Here is a 2048-nt window from a genome sequence, read left to right on the forward strand (position 1 = left end):
GTTATTGGGCTTGACCCCGTAATTGCTGCTGCTTATAAATAATCGTATTAATTTTTTTAAATAAATTAAGAAATGGTTGAAGATATCAATACCTTTATACATGAATATGGATTTCTGCCACATGACATCCATTGTATGATCGTCTTGTTAAACGCCAGCACATGAGGTGTTAGAGGAGAACTTTCAGAGAAAGTATTCTGATCAAACAAACACACAGCTACAGACGTAAACTTGATGTTTTAATTAAAGTATCACATAGAAAAAATTCTTTAGCCCATTTCAGAAAGACCTTGATCGATTATAAAGATCCACAGATCATCCTGAACTTCAGGAATTTGTAATGCCAAACAGAATGTGTGTGTACGTGCATGCATGTGTGTGTGTGTGTGTGCAGTAGATATCAGACAAGTGTGTAGTACATTTAGCCACCCAATCACAGAAGTGAGTGTTTTGTCACGTATGTTCGCAGGACATGACCTCGGGTATTGCCGTTTGCTCGTGTGGTGTCGTCCGTTGAAGGTTCTGAACAGATCGTCCACACGGAACCGAGATCTTCTGCAGTTCAGCTCCGAACGACGGCGGAGCATTGCGAAGATGTTTCCTGTACTGCGCGAAGCTGCACGTCTTCAGAATTATGGCCAGTACGTTTTTACCCATCAATATCCCGGACACCCGGCTGTCTTTATAAAGAATCATATTCCCTCCGCGAATGAAGAGAGTCACGACATTGATAGTGATCAGACTGAGGATGGGGTAAAGCATCATCTTATGAGGACTGATGTTGATGCCCTGCATGCTGATCTCACTGAGAGAAACACACGGCAACACTAGCAAAAGAATATAACAGTAGAAAAACATCAATCCCTCCGCCCAGAGGGGAAGACCTTTCTTCTGTGGCTCCCACAGGTTGGCCTGAACGTCTAGAACGTCCAACAGATCCACCACCACCCAGAACAAACGGTTTCGGATCTCCTCCTTCTTCTTGAAAGCCTTCACGTAGTCCATGCGGTCGATGGCCACCAACGTGACGAAGAGCGCAGGAACGCAGATGGAGAGCAGGACGGTCAGGGCTTTCCGCGCTAAAGCGTCCAGACTCTTGCGGTCCGCCTTGTAGTTCTGGTAAATGAAATAGACCTTAATCTCCAAGACGAAAACGTAGAGGAACCAGAGGATCATGGCGTAGCCTCTCTTGGCGCTCCTGACCTCGGCTCCCACCCACACGGTCACGTAACGTAGCACGATGAAGAAACACAGGTCACCCACCGTCACCATGATGCACACACCGATCTTACGCGGCCCGTGGTTCTGCTCCACCAAATAGGTGTCCATCAGCGCCATGCTGCTCATGATGATGATGGCCGACAGACACGCGTGCGGCTTGCTGGTGGGAGGGGGAGGCACCATTCTGCCCCGGCGGGTCCTGATGGGTGCTTTCGGGGAGCTCAGACCGTTCTCCCCCCCGGCTCTGATCCCATAGTTTGGGTCCAGCGTTCACCGACTGCACTCAGATCATATCCCAATCTGCTCAGGCGTTAAACAGAGGTGCATTCACATGCGACCCCCAACAAATGAATGCTCACCGTGTGTGGAAGCTCTGAAGTTCTCCATGAGCTGAAGCTGAAATCCGTGTGAAGAGTGACGCTTTTCAGTCAAACATCTTTAAAAAACAGTCATAAGAAGCCAGAATGCATCAGTTGTAATTCCAGAAATCTAGTGTATTAACTCACTCTGTGCTCCAGCAGAAAAGTTCTTTCAGGTAAAAATCTCCTGACTGAAAAGACTGTCCGGTTAATCGTTTCACACGTGTCTGTCGCTGCTGTGTTTGTGGGTGTTTGTCATTGCTGCGTGTGTGTGAATGCAGACGCTTTCTGGTTGAGTCGGTGTCTGCAGTCAGCGATGGATTAAAGCGTCTCTCCTCTTCTGTCTGCTGCCATGTGTGAGCAAGCGAGGAATCATCTCTCTCTCTCTCTCTCTCTCTCTCTCTCTCTCTCTCTCTCTGTCTCTCTGTCTCTCTCTCTCTGTCTCTCTCTCTCTGTCTGTCTCTCTCT

At 47.9% G+C, this 2048-nt stretch overlaps 1 protein-coding gene across 1 annotated transcript; it reads right to left on the reverse strand.

The window, feature by feature from the left end:
• Positions 1-453: 453 nt before the first annotated feature.
• LOC306903867 (transmembrane protein 121) lies at positions 454-1404 on the reverse strand (the record flags this gene model as incomplete). The annotated part of the gene is made up of 1 exon (XM_079473407.1): positions 454-1404. One exon carries the CDS (start codon positions 1402-1404, stop codon positions 454-456), a length of 951 nt encoding a protein of 316 aa, XP_079329533.1.
• Positions 1405-2048: the final 644 nt, after the last annotated feature.

The sequence above is a fragment of the Barbatula barbatula genome (assembly GCF_947034865.1).
Source record: "Barbatula barbatula genome assembly, chromosome: 14".
In the NCBI taxonomy this organism is placed as follows: Eukaryota; Metazoa; Chordata; class Actinopteri; order Cypriniformes; family Nemacheilidae; genus Barbatula; species Barbatula barbatula.